The sequence below is a fragment of the Pelobates fuscus genome, chromosome 3, assembly GCF_036172605.1.
Source record: "Pelobates fuscus isolate aPelFus1 chromosome 3, aPelFus1.pri, whole genome shotgun sequence".
In the NCBI taxonomy this organism is placed as follows: Eukaryota; Metazoa; Chordata; class Amphibia; order Anura; family Pelobatidae; genus Pelobates; species Pelobates fuscus.
This window is the reverse complement of record NC_086319.1, coordinates 184,903,879-184,917,974: the sequence shown is the minus strand read 5'-3', so window position 1 is coordinate 184,917,974 and position 14,096 is coordinate 184,903,879. Positions and strand designations below refer to the sequence as shown.

At 43.3% G+C, this 14,096-nt stretch overlaps 1 protein-coding gene across 2 annotated transcripts in view; it reads left to right on the top strand.

Annotated features, from left to right (window-relative positions):
• Nucleotides 1-14,096, top strand: part of FERRY3 (FERRY endosomal RAB5 effector complex subunit 3) — an 85,864-nt gene that overhangs the window by 20,047 nt on the left and 51,721 nt on the right. For both annotated transcript variants that reach the window (XM_063445386.1, XM_063445387.1), the window contains exons 4-6: nucleotides 8,150-8,295; nucleotides 12,837-13,018; nucleotides 13,424-13,523. In XM_063445386.1, the coding sequence (XP_063301456.1) occupies nucleotides 8,150-8,295; nucleotides 12,837-13,018; nucleotides 13,424-13,523 (428 nt within the window). The remainder of the gene's footprint in view (nucleotides 1-8,149; nucleotides 8,296-12,836; nucleotides 13,019-13,423; nucleotides 13,524-14,096) is intronic.

Here is a 14,096-nt window from a genome sequence, read left to right as displayed (position 1 = left end):
TTCTAAATGACAGATAATTTAGCAGTTAGACTGCAGGGACAAAATCTATATGCCAAAACCACTCTATTAAAGGAACTCTATAGGGTCAGGAACACAAACATGTATGCCTGACCCTAAAGTGTTAAAACCACCACCTGGCCCCCTCTTGCCTCCCTAAATATAGTAAAATCTTGCTTGTATTCAAGTCTGAAGCTACTGCCTCTGTCTGCTAACCTCATCAGAAGTGATGGTCTGAGCCAATCACAATGCATCCCCAGAGGATTATCTGAGACGGTCAATGAGGCAGATCAGGAACAGAGCCAGCACACGTCAAACACAGTCCTAGCCAATCAGCATCTCCTCATAGAGATGAATTGAATCAATGCATATCTATGAAGAGAGTTCAGTGTCTGCATGCAGAGGGTGGAGACACTGAATTAGCAGCTGCCCCAGGAAGCACCTCTGGTAGCCATATAACGAGTGGCCATTGGAGGTATCACTAGGCTTTAATGTAAACACTGCATTTTCGCTGAAAAGACCATGTTTACTGCAAAAAGCCTGGAGGGAATGATTGTATTCACCAGAACAAATACAATCTGTAGTTGTTCTGGTGACTATAGTGCACTGGCGGATCTGGGGGGGGAGGGGCAACGGGACTTTCCCCTGCCAGCTAATGCAGGGCTGGCAGTGTCCAAGCTCCAGCCCTGCTGGGTGTCTTTAAGGACTGGAGGGGAGATCAGAGATCTCCCTCTCCGGTCCGCAGGCACCGTGCTGGCAGCTGGCAGGGGAGGGAGAGCTCAGCCTGCAGCTCCTCCGGGTCCTACTCTCACGAGCACAGAGCATTGCCACGGTTACAACGGCAACGCTCCGGATCTTGCGAGAGTGAACTCTAGCCCTGGAGCTACGGCTAGAGTTCACTTTCACCACTGGGACCACCAGGGATCGAGAAATGTCCCCCCTTTTCCCTCAGTAAAGGTACATACAATTATTTATATTAAAAATATTTTTTTTTATAAAAAAGCCTCCCGTACCCTCCTCCCCACACATTCACACACTGCCCCCCCACACACACATTGCCTCACATTGTCCCCCCCCACACACACACTGCCCCCACACACACAGCCCCCCATACACACAGTCCCCACCTCCTCAGCCCCCCATACACACATTGCCATACACACAGCCCCACACACCCTACACATTCACACACTACACCCCCCCCCCCACACACACACACACTGAACTTTTCACACACACTGCACCCCTCACACATGGCACCATTCACACACACCACTGCTCCTATGCCCTACTACAACCCCATATCCCAGCAGACCCTAGGTAAGTTGTCAAACTGTTCTTAAACGGTTTGACTACTTAGTCTGTGATGGTGTCCCGGCACCATAACCACTACATATAGCTGTAGTGGTTATTGTGCATGGATTATTTCTTTAAATAATCTACAAGTGCCCTTCCCGAGATTAGGCTCTGGATCCGCCACTGCTATTGTGTCCCTTTAAGCTGAAGTTGTTTTTGTGCTTATAGTGTCCCTTTAAGAAAAGCTTTTTTTTTATTTTGATCTTTCAGCAGGTTAGTAGATAACTACCTAATTTGATATTCCCTTAGTTTACCTGTCCCCTTCCTTCCCTGTCCCTTAGTGGTCGTCTCAACTCTCTCTCTCCCTCCCCTCCCCCCTTAGTGTTTCTCTCCCTCCCTATCCTTTAGTGCCTCGTCCCACGCCTCCTTAGTGGTCCTCTCTTCTCCCTGGTGTGTCTCATTACCTCTCTTGTAGCTTGGACGAGCAGACCGTGGTACAGAGGCTTCTGATCCCTGTACCCAGCCAGACTGACATGAAGTGCTCAGTACAGGAAACTGAAGCTTCTGTACTGTGGTCAGCTCTGCTCTTCTCGACCACGCTATACTGAGTGACTGGCATGAAGGAGTGCTGCGCGCTTCCTTTCTGCCAGTCACTCAATTCTTGAACCCCCAGAGCCGGTGCGCTGTAAGACACCGCCTGTGCCACGTTATAAGATCACTGTGCATGCGCGTTCGGTTTACCATATTGGCTGACGTTGGCAGAGCAGGAGTCCACCCCAGCGCCGAGGGACATAGCCACTGGAGTTAGGTAAGTGTTAGGTAAATGGGTTATTTGACCCTTTATATTACCCAGGGACCTGGGGTGGAGGAGGAAAGGGGAATGGAGGGGGGGTTCCTATCGTGTCACAAATACATCTTTTTACTACTAACCGTATATTGCTCATTTAATTATATATCTTCCACCCATTCATCTTTACTTATGATCATAGTTCTTATTAATTATTCTTCCTTCCAGTACTTTGATGTTCTCTAAGCTAGTTTCTTGGTATCAGATTGATTCCAGGGAATGCTGTTCCTCGCAGTAAATGAACATGTCACATATCTTGTTAGCATGATTTCGTAGCAATATGATCTTAGAGGACACAGCTTTCTGGCAAAGCCCGACTGGGTATCTACCAGAGATATTTCAGAACCTGCCACATATCCAATCATTAGAAGAAATGTATAACACATTCATATTGCAGCGTGTTTTGAAATGAATCTGTCACCAACTCTTAATTTAGAATTTTCTAGTCAAGAGCTTTATGTTAACCTTTTCCTTCTGTCCACAAACTTTTTGTAAAGGGGCTCTTTATTAATTCCTTCTTTTTAGTCTTTATCATATGCTAACTCTTTCTGCCTCTCTCCTAACTTCTCTTATAATTTTCCTAAAATACTGCTTTGTATACAATTGTGCTCAAAAGTTTGCATACCCTTGGATAATTTTTTTTATTTCTTATGGGATTCATATGTAACTGTAGGTTATAACAGAATGGCACAATCGTAAAACAAAGAAAAAAAATGAGATGTCCTTGTTGAAAGGTCTGCATCCCCTTAGTTCTTAACACTGCCTATTGCCCCCTTTAGTCATTTATCAATTGTCTAGAGCAGGGGTAAACTACCTTTAAGCAGCACTGTGCCATAAGAAGCATCTGAAGTGTCTGGTGTACCCGTCCTGATTATTTTTTCTTTATATTTCTTTTAATTAAAGGAAGTGAAAATAGTTTACTCACATTTTCTCCCTTGCTGCACTGGTCTCTCCGAGGCTCGACAGGACAGGAAAGGGCATGGCACCTAGGCCGTCTTATTAACCCATTGTCTGGGTGCCTATAGTGTCCATTTAACGTGTATGTTTGTGGCTGTATGCTGCTTGTGTTAATTATGGGTGTTGCAACTGCTTTGTAGGGCTGTATTTGTGCATATGTGGGCTGTGTTGTGATGTCAATGTGTGTGAACAGTTTGTAGTATTGTGTGTTGCATATGAAAGTGGGCTGTGTATCGTCTTGTGTGGTAAGTGTATTACCTTTTAAGGGGGGCAAGCCACCTATATGGTGGTTTTAGCACTATAAGGTCAGGGATACACATTTGTGCTCCAGACCCTATAAATACTTTAATATTAAAGCAACTGTATAGGTAAAAGAAAAAATGCATATCCCTCCTAAATAGTGTAAAAATAAGCTTTAGAAGTACATGTTTTAATCTTTACTATGATCAGATTTGCTGCTCCTCGTGTGATTACATGTCATTTCCCCATTTGCTTTCTCCTTGCATCCTGTATTTCAGCCAGACTGTCCACCAATGGCAATGCTCCACTGATTCTTTATGAGAATCAGTAATGACACACCCACAATGTCCGTCCACCAATGGCCATGCTTCACTGATTCTCTGAGAATCCGTAATGACATGCCTTACTGGGTGTGCCTGAGTTTCACTCAGTAAAACACATGCCCACAATGCCTGCCTCATCCTCCTTGGCACTCAGACAGGGGAGGAGTTAATACTGGGTAGTGAGGTTGGCTGACAGGGACTGGCAGGGGACACTGCGTAGGGAGGTTGGCTGGCATGGAAGGGGCTAACTCTGGGTAGGGAGGTTGACTGGCAGGGAAGGGTTAACAACGGGTAGGGAGATTGGCTGACAGGGACTGGCAGAGAAGGGGCTAACACCTGGTAGGGAGGTTGGTTGACAGTGCCTGGCAGGGAAGGGGTAACACTGGGTAGAAAGGTTGGCTGGTAGGGGAGGGGTTAACACTGGGTAGGTAGGTTGACTGACGGGCTGGAAGAGAATGTATTACTTGCATTACAGGGAGGGAGGGATGGAGCACATATGGGCTCTAGCTGCAGTGCAGTCTGTGCTGTGAGCATTCCTTACACTAGATAAGACATTCCTCTATTTTCATTGGCTGCAAAAGGTACATTTCTTTCAGAGACTGGTAATCAGGAACATGTTGAAATGTGAGAGGGGGTGGCTAAGGAGGCTGAGTTACTGAAATCAGCAAAACATTTTACAGCACTGCAGGAAAACTACACAGAATTGAAATTAGAGAAACAAACCACAGGTATTTTAAGCGTATTGGCCTTAAAGGGACACTATAGTCAACATAACAACTACACCTTAATGTAGTTGTTCTGGTGAGTATAATAGTTCCCTTCAGGCTTTTTTCATGTAAACACTGCCTTTTCAGAGAAAAGGTAGTGTTTCATTGCCTCTAGGGACACTTCCAAGTGGCCACTACTTAGATGGCCACTGAGGTGCTTCCTTGGTCACTGCTGCTGAAAAAGCAGCACTGACGTTCAGCGTCCCCACGCTGTGCATGGAAACGCTGAATTTTCCTCATAGAGTTGCATTGATTCAATGCATCTCTATGAGGAGGTCGTGATTGTCCAAAACAGCATTTGGCCCTGCCCCCGTGCCAATTTTACCCAATTCAATGCTTTCCCTATAGGGGAAACCTTTGGATTGGCTAAAAATTGTCCATTTTGACGATGCCACAAAGGGGGCGGAGTCAGCGTCGGCAGACCCGCACGGCACTGGAAATAAGGTGAGTTTTAAACTTTTATAAGAGGGCTAAGGAGGTGCAAGCCACCTACATGGTAGTTAAACACTATAGGGTCAGGAATACATGTTTGTCTTCCTGACCCTATAGTGTTCCTTTAATTGAAGGTAAACTTGTTTAGCTGCCTGGAGTGTCCCTTTAAGTTATATTTGTTAGGACAGCAATACCAATTCATACCAGCTCTGGGCAGCTGTGACCAACTAAAAGCATTCAACTGACTCTCTCAGCCTATTACTTTTGTGTTGCTTGGGCTAATGTGAAAGCTTTGCCATAGCAGCAAAGAGAGAGGGGAAGAACTGTGGGCACCTTGTTAAAAAGTTAGAAAACATTTTATAACTGAGAGAGGGGACTCCACCATGACCACTTCAGTAAATTTATATAATTATAGTGCCCTAGGGCAAGCATGTCAAACTCGCGGCCCATGGGCCGCATGCAGCCCACAAGGACCATTTTGCGGCCCATTGAGCCGTAAGTGTATGCTCAGTGTTATAGCAGAGTAGGCACCTGCTTTCCCTCTATTGCAAGTACCTACTCTGCTAACACTTACCCGGCCGGGCGGGAGGAGGGTCGCGAGGGAGCTCAGTGTTCCTGCTCCTCACTGCTACCTCGCGCACGCTGACTGAAGTGCAGCCAGGCGCCGGAATATGACGTCGTATTCGGCACCACTAAACCGCGCGAGGGAGCAGTGAGGAGCAGGAAGGACCCCAGTGAAATGCCCTACATTGGCTCCATAAGGTAAGGAGCAATAATGAAAAGTATGTGTGTGTTTGTCTGTGTCAGTGTTTGTGTGCGTCTGTCAGTGTGTGTGTGTGTATCTGTCTGTCAATTAGTGTGTCTGTCAGCGTGTGTGTGTGTGTGTGTGTGTCTGTATGTGTCTGTCTGTGAGTGTGCGTGTCTGTGAGTATGTGTGTGTCTGTATGTGTCTGTCAGTGAATGTGTCTGTATGTCTGTGTGAGTGTCCCAGTTTTTGTTGTGGTAAAATTATATTCGGGGCGATTTATACTCTAGTATATACGGGTTTATTTACTAAACTGATAATTCAAAATTAACGTCAAAATAGCTGAACTGAAAACAATCTGTCAGCTATGCTTCCATTTCAGCTACATTATATTACAAATTCATTTCAAATTCTCACTTTAGTAAATAGCCCTAACTGTGTTCTGCCCTGATCATGTAGATAAACTGACAGATTTCTCAAATTAGTCCTTCATCAATTGTAACTCTTCCTATGTTTATCCTTTTAGAATGTTCTTGTGGCAGATAATATGAGAGGGGAACATTTAGATGCCTAGAAACTAGGATCTTAGAACATTGCAGGGATGTTCCTAGGAGATCAACCACATGGAGGAGTTGCCCACTGTTTGGGGGCACAAATGGGAAACTCTTAGGGTCTCATTGTGAAAGGTATAGAGCAAATACTCACAGCAAAAAAAAAAGGGGGGGGGGGAGAGATAGGTTGATGACACTGCCCCATAATTAATTCTTATGGAGTCATAGTTGGGGTACTTTGGAAAATGATTAAATGAATAAAAATATAGACCTAGCTGCCTTTTCTCAAGTGGCATTATGAAAAGCTGAGTTTGAATGCCCTCTAGTGTTTGGACTCTGTAATACAATTGGAATTTAAAAGAAGACTTGTCAAACGTTCCATGCATTTAAGTGATTTGATGCTGTGTAATTTTTTATTCAGATGGAAACAAACCGTGTCTTTAGTGTGCACTTAATTCAACCCCCTCCCCAGAGAGTCGTTTTCTGTAAAAAAAGAACCCAAAACTTATTTTTTGATCATTCTAAGTAATGTTTATATATACACTTCTTCTGTAGTCTATTTGCTTATACTGTGCCATGTATAGCAATTATGTTTAGTGCAATAAATCCACAAAAAAAAAAAGATAAACATGAAAGTTCTTTATTAAATTGAAATGCATATTTTTGTCATCAACATTGACAGGGTTATTCACTTAAAGAAACATTTTTTAGTGTTTGGAATACAAAGATCTATCCCTTATACAGTGTACCTCTGGCCATCTTTTCACTTACCCGATTCCAGCACCGAGGTGCCTTAGCACTTGGTCACGGTCTGCCTCCTCCAACTTAATCTGTGAAATTCAAGGAAGCACCTCTAGTGGCTGTATGGTAAACAGCCACTAGTTACATTCTTAACACTTTAATATAAACATTGCAGTTTCTCAAAAAGTGAGAATTCAAAGTGAATTTAAAATTTAAGATCAAAATAGCCAAACCAGAAAAATATTCAGCTGTGCTTCTGGTTCAGCTACTTTGACCTTATAGCATTAGAAATGCAAATTTGTACATTGTCCTAACACTATAGTTCTCTAGTCACCGTCTAGGTTTTGAATTCTCACTTTAATAAATAGCCTTGTCAAATTAATATTTTTTTGCATTCTAGTAGTGGTTTATTTTCTAAGGAATTCTGGAGTAATACATAAATGTAATAAAAGGCATATAAATAGAAAATAGCTTAAAACCTTTTTAGCTATTTTTCAGAAGCAGACCGCAACAGAATCTTGATCATTTATATAGGATTGCTGATAATTGCACGAATCCCCGGAACAAAAAAAACAAACAAACATCAGCAAAATTAAAACCGTTTGCAAAGTAAAATTTACAAAACTGTGCAGTTTCTAGATCAGGGTTTGTCACCTTTTGGCACTCCAGATGTTGTAGACTACATGTCCCCTGATTCTTTGCCAGCATTATGACTGTAAGCGTATTTACTGTGCTGACCAATTTTTGACATGATCGTCTCAAGGTGCATAATGTTATGTTTATATAGTGACTATTATACTTTTTCTAAATTGGTTAAATTTAAAAACATGCATTAAGCACACAGTGTAGTCTTTGGACCAAAAGCCATACATAATAAATAATGTAATTATTAATATTAAAATAAAAACAGTAACAAACTAAGTCATGATTTGCTTCTACTTTCAATATTTTTATCCTTGAAATACTCAGCTTCATTCTCATTCCACACATAACTATTAAAGGAGCACTCCCTCCCCCATATAAGTTATGGCGCAGGAGTGTCAACGGATGCTCTCAGCCTATAAGGAGAGAGAAACATGAACCAAGAGGCAGAAATGTTGAGTGCCACTGCCGAAATTACGATAAAACTATTGCTAAACTGTTTAACCCCTGGAATCCTTCTCTCTTGTTTGTCAGTCAGTATAATCTAATTCATACTTCTATCAATACTTTGTAAACAAAACAAATTAAAAAATCATTTTTTTTGTTATTAGATCTAAAAAAATCTCTCTGCCAGTTTGTTGAGGAAGAAACCATCCGAGACTTTGACAGAGAAGCAGAACAAGCACTAGAATGCCTGAAATTGTCAACAGTGGATGTCGAGCATTTGGCCAATTCCTGGATGAAAGCATACACAGAGGTGAGCATAAAATATAATAATATACTAGACTGAGAATATTTCAAAACAATTCATGAGTCCTCGCCATTACTAAAAGGGGAAGTGTTAAATTTAGGACAATTTTAATCCATGATGCTTAGAAACCTGCTTAGAAAATATTGTAGTAACATATACACTTGTCATTTTTTCAAAGGAGGTTCTCCCGAAAGCTTGTCATTAAAAAATTGTGTTAGTCCAATAAAAAAGGTATTACAAGATTCGAATTTTATCAGTTTTTTTACATCTGCATCACTGGACTAATACAGCTACAATCTCTACTTGAACTATATATATAAATAAAAATATGAAATATATATATATATATATATATATCTCTCTAGGGTGTGCCTAGAAATGTCCTGGTAAAATTCCAGCTGTGCCCCTTCGAAAGAAATCGTGGGAGAGCCCCTGACTGCCCCCATAATTACCCCACGGTCAGAGTCTCGTACAAGTTTCAGCAGCGTGTTTCTTGGGCCGAGTTAGTTGCTTTAGTGGGTCTGTAGCAGGAGTCATGCTTGGGTATTAGTAGCGTGGCAAGTAATCTCCGGCAGTAGTGGGGTAGTTCAGATCCCGAAACTGTCTCTGGCACTCCCTGTATTCTCAAGTTACGTGCCCTGGTCCGGTCTTTCATGCTAGCTATCTGTTCTTGTTGGTAAGAGCTTTGTTTCTGTACTGCTCCTATAGCAGCATCAGTAGCGGACTGTGCGAGCTTCAAAGCCCTCCATGCTTTCATCCATAGCCTGCATGCGGGTCGTGAGCGTGGACAGTGCTTCGCGGACTGGGGCCATGTCCACATTGAACATGGCCTTGATCTCTTTCATTAGAGCATTGATGGCAGCTTTTGTGGAAGGAGCAGTGTCCTCTGACTTTGATAGTGTTGGTGGCACTGTATGCCGCCTGGGTACAGGGCAGAGGTCAGCTGTAATGCTGTCTTCGTCCAAGGACAGTGAGGTATAGGCCTCAGTGGGCGCCATCTTGACTGGTTCAGGCCGCGGGGTAGTGTGCATAAAAATCCCGATATCTCGGGAACCCGAGCCCGGGTTTGGTCGCTGTTTATTATTTTTCTTTCCCATTGCAATGGGAATCCGGCTGTCTTTTCTGAGCCCAGTGGTGGGGCCGGTGTTGGTAAATAAGCTGGTTTATCAGGTCTGGCGTGCAGAGCTGCCTCGATATGCATCCAGCTCGTGCCGGCGCTGGCTCCTCCCCCAATCTTTTAACTTTTAATGATCATTCATCTCTCATCACATTCAGTTTTCCAGCAAATAATTTCTAGTTCCCTAATTACAGATGAAAAAGAGGATTGTTAAAACATGCAGTCATTTTAATGTCGAATTATAATAGGCTTATCGCTGATGCTAGTTGAGATCAAATTTAATTAATTCATGTGTTTGTGCTTAAATTAAATAATCAGTAGTCTGACTACTAAGAGAGCATTGAAAACTGTAAAAATAGTTCCATCTCTTTTGTTTTATTTTTGTTTAAAACACATTACATTTTGTAGGCAATTTTCCATTTATTCTACTTAAAATCATTATTACATTATCAAAATAATTTCTGAATTAGAAAATAAAGTCGGGGGCGGGGCTTGACCAGCATGGCGGACGGTCGCAGCATGCAGGAGCTCCCTACTAACCTACACTGTCAAGCGATTTGCTGGGACTCCTGCCGCTCACATCATGCTCCAAACGGGTACCCATCTGCCGCAGACTACGGCTGGAAAGTCCCGAAGCGGAAAGCCGAAACGCTGATAGGAAAAAGCCAGGTGGAACAGCTGCGGCCTAGCAGGGGCTGCGGGCGGGAGAATCGGCCCATCTCCCGTCCCTCTCCTCCCCTACTAACGGGTCCTCACAAAGTCCCGTTCCCCCCCCACGGGTCCGGGGGGGATATCCCGGTCCACCGCACACAGCATGGGGCTAAACCAAACCCATATACGGGAGCCCATACCAGCAGCAAGATAGCTGGGGGAACGCCGGCCACGTGGAAGCCTGAGGAGGCACGGAGCGAGCTGGGATATGAGGCGAGAATGGACAGAATTTTCCAAATCTTTTGGCGCAAACTGGAGGTACTAATGTCCCGTCCAGCCCAGACCCTCCTGAGGGCCGAGGCCTCGCACCACCGATGGCCTGATTCACGGCGATTCAGCGAGCAACCTCTCACTCACAGACCTCATACATGGCGGTGGCATGACACACGCCAGGCTAAGGCGGACGGCGAGAAGGGCCAACCACGACCCCACAAGCCAAAGGTGCCTCAAACTCGAACCAATAGGCCTAACTCAGCCAGCAGTGTCCCAGTCAGGCCCAAAGTCTCACCTCAAGGCCCAAAGCTTCACCCGCAACAGCAGGGGCGAGGTACTATCACACTGCGACAAACCGCCCGACTACTCACTCACTTACCAGAAGCCTCTACCATAGGCCATCTACAACGCCTTCCCAGGCTGAAGACCGCATGGAGTCCGACTCCAAGACACCAACCACACCGCCGGAGGCTCGCCCACCGCTGGCGGCGGCAGAACACCCGAGCCCCGCATGGCGCCCGACGAAGGGGCGACCCGGCCTCTCCGAGCAACCGAGTCGGTGGGACACTGGTGAAGGCCTTCATAATGACCTGGGGCCGGCCGACGGCCGACGCCAACTCGCACCATGCCGTACCCCGGTGGCTCATTCTTAACGACGGTGCCAACTTCCCCACCATGCCCAGCAGAGGTATTGGCTGAACAGACCCCACTAACTGGCGGCCCCACCATCACCACTTTTAGCTGATAGCCGCAGTGCTCTTGCCTGAATGACCCCCATGGACTCTCCTTGCTGGACTCCCACTTGTGCATATGCCTCCCATTTTGCCTACTCGTATAACTTTGTTATTATTATTTTATTTTAAGCTCTGATACTACTAAAAAGTTTGATGATAATACGACAAATGTTAGAGCGACAAATGTTAGAGCGACAAATGTTAGAGCGACAAATGTTAGAGCGACAAATGTTAGAGCGACAAATGTTAGAGCGACAAATGTTAGAGCGACAAATGTTAGAGCGACAAATGTTAGAGCGACAAATGTTAGAGCGACAAATGTTAGAGCGACAAATGTTAGAGCGACACATGTTAGAGCGACACATGTTACAGCGACACATGTTAAAGCGACACATGCTACAGCGACACATGTTAAAGCGACTAAGGACAAAGCGACAAATGTTAAAGCGACAAATGTAAAAGCGACAAATATTGAAGCGACAAATGTTAAAGCAACACATGTTACAGCGACACATGTTAAAGCGACACATGTTAAAGCGACACATGTTAAAGCGACAAATGTTAAAGCGACAAATGTTAAAGCGACAAATGTTAAAGCGACAAATGTTAAAGCGACAAATGTTAAAGCGACAAATGTTAACACGACAAAAATTACTATTTCTGTGACTAACGAGAGCACTAAAGCGACTGACCATAGCATTAGAACGACCGTTTCTTGCCTGAAAGCGAATAACTATATCACCCTTCAGCTACTGAAACTAAATGACTGAAACACTCACTAATACTGACTAGCCGAGACCCTGCTTGATTCTGCTAATACTATTTACTGTTTTGCTTGCCTGTAGACGTTAAACCATAATATATAAAAAAGAGGCACGAATACTAAGGAAATGTTAGTTACCATTGTTAGCGTACCCTATATTGTATTCTAAATACACATTTCCCTCTCTCTATTCTGTATCCCAACTACCATGCCTCAATAAAATACAGATTGACAAAAAAAAAGAAAATAAAGTCCAGCTGATGTGTTTGAAATGCTTACTGCTCTTAAAATATTTAAAGAATCACTATAGGGTCAGGAACACAAACATGTAATCCTGACCCTATAGTGTTAAAACCACCATCTAGCCCCCCTGGGCCCCTCATGCCTCCATAAATATAGCAAATTCTTACTGTATTCAAGCCTGAAGCTGTAACTCTGCATGCTGTTTGTCTCAGAAAAACAAGCTGTCTGCTGACATCATCAGAAGTGGTAGCCTAATCCAATCACAGTGCGTCTCCATAGGATTGGCTGAGACTGACAAGGAGGCAAATCCAGCAGGGGCAGAGCCAGCATGAGTCAAACACAGCCCTGGCCAATCAGCATCTCCTCATAGAGATGAATTTAATCAATGAATCTCTATGAGGAAAGTTCAGTGTCTGCATGCAGAGTGAGAAGACACTGAATGTTTGGATGCATTTTAGGCAGCCATGACCCAGGAAGGATCTCTAACAGCTATCTAAGGAGTGGCCAGTGAAGTTATCACTAGGCTGTAATGTAAACACTGCATTTTCTCTGAAAAGACAGTGCTTACAGCAAAAAGCCTGAAGGTAATGATTCTACTCACCAGAACAAATTCAATAAGCTGTAGTTGTTCTGGTGACTATAGTGTCCCTTTAACTTATTCAAGAACTGTTATTGCTGAACAAATGTCATAGATAAATAAACACATTAAGTAGCATGGACCCTTGGTTCACTAACCCATTTTAAGCTTCTTATTTTTGCTCCATAGACTACTCTTGAACATGCCCGACCAGAAGAACCAAACAGAGATGAAGATTTTGCTGATATTTACCATGATCTGATCCACTCCCCAGCTTCAGAAACCCTCTTGAACCTTGAGCACAATTACTTTGTGAGCATATCTGAGCTATTAGGTGAAAGGGATGTAGAGATGAAGAAACTGCGAGAAAGGTATTGACGATTGTCATTAAAAGAACACTCCATTAGTAAAATAAAAAATCTAGTAGATATAACCCAATGAAAATATGCCCGCCCACCCCTCCCCCCCCCCCCTTTCTTCCCCAGCTCAGACTTTCTGTCTCTATCCAATCACAGGCATCTCATTAAGATGTATTACAAAAATGCTTCTCCATCCATCTTAAAACCAATCACAATTGCAATTACGGTAACCTATTTTTTGTGATTGAAATGGAACTCTTTCTACGCATTTAATTTTTTACGCATTATGCATTTATTTCTAAGTCTTGAAGGAAGAACTTTCACATTAGAGAAAATTGTAATTTAGTCATAATTGAAATTGCACTTTTAAAGATACTTCTCTGTATTTTATATAATAAAAATGTGTTTTGTCCACAGACAGGGAGCAGAGATGGATATGGTGATGCAAGAATTAGGCAAGTCGCTAAGTGATCAGGATGTGAATTCTGTGGCAGCCCAGCATTTTGAATCTCAGCAGGTGATTCTTTGCTCAGTGTTTGTAGATTACTACTGTTTGAGTTAGTGGTAAAGGAAAAAAAATCAAACTTGTTTGGCATTATTAAATAATTAATGGAGGTGTCTCACTTCTTCAGACATACAAACTTTGGTAGACTTTTAAACTAGAAAGCTGAGGTCATGGCTGTCAACGCAGTCAAGTTGCAATCCATTCATTAAGTCCTGTTCATGGACAAAGAAGGGTGTTCTATCTTTCATGTATGCATGCATTTACCAGAAATGTCCTCAAACATTAGAAAGCAGTCAAACACAACCGAAATACCTAGGACAGTGAGTCCTTTTGGACTTTTGCTAGAAACATTTACGGGCAACAAACACAGCATGAATTTCACTTTGTTCTTAAACAGCTTCTGTTGTAACACTTAGCAAGATATTAAATCGGCACTGTTGTGGCCGCATCCATTTTTTCTTTTAACCCCCCTCCCAACTCTCATACATCTAATAGCCCCCTGGTCGCCCCCAAATTATCTATATTTAATGTTTATTTTCTGTCCGGACTTAGGTCCTGGGCACCACCATCTTTGTGTGGGTAGAT